Source organism: Pyrgilauda ruficollis, unplaced genomic scaffold (genome assembly GCF_017590135.1).
Source record: "Pyrgilauda ruficollis isolate IOZ18807 unplaced genomic scaffold, ASM1759013v1 scaffold16551, whole genome shotgun sequence".
Taxonomy (NCBI): domain Eukaryota; kingdom Metazoa; phylum Chordata; class Aves; order Passeriformes; family Passeridae; genus Pyrgilauda; species Pyrgilauda ruficollis.
In genome coordinates, this window is record NW_024515378.1 from 1 (window position 1) to 358 (window position 358).

A 358-nucleotide genomic window follows, 5' to 3' on the forward strand; every position below is an offset into this window, starting at 1 on the left:
CCCCCAGGCCATGTGGCTGCACCTGGCGCTGCTGGCCCTGGCCTGGGCGCTGGGCTGGCTGCTGCGGGACCGCCGCACGCTGCCCACGGTGAGCGACAAGCACGTCTTCATCACGGGCTGCGACAGCGGCTTCGGCAACCTGCTGGCCCGGCGGCTGGCCCGGCGCGGCTACCGCGTGCTGGCCGCCTGCCTGACCCCGCAGGGCGCCGAGAGCCTGCGCGGGGACAGCGCCGGGGGACACCTCAGGACCACCCTGCTCGACGTCACCTGCTCCGACAGCATCCGCAGGGCCGCCGAGTGGGTGCGGAGGGAGGTGGGCGACAAAGGTGAGGGGTGGAGGGGGGGAAACGGGGCTGGG

At 74.9% G+C, this 358-nt stretch overlaps 1 protein-coding gene across 1 annotated transcript; it reads left to right on the forward strand.

Annotated features, from left to right (window-relative positions):
• Nucleotides 1-8: 8 nt before the first annotated feature.
• Nucleotides 9-326, forward strand: LOC121351435 (retinol dehydrogenase 5-like; the record flags this gene model as incomplete). Its single annotated transcript, XM_041463575.1, has 1 exon — nucleotides 9-326. A coding segment is annotated over exon 1 (316 nt), but the record flags the coding sequence as incomplete, so codon positions are not given.
• Between the last annotated feature and the right edge of the window lie 32 nt (nucleotides 327-358).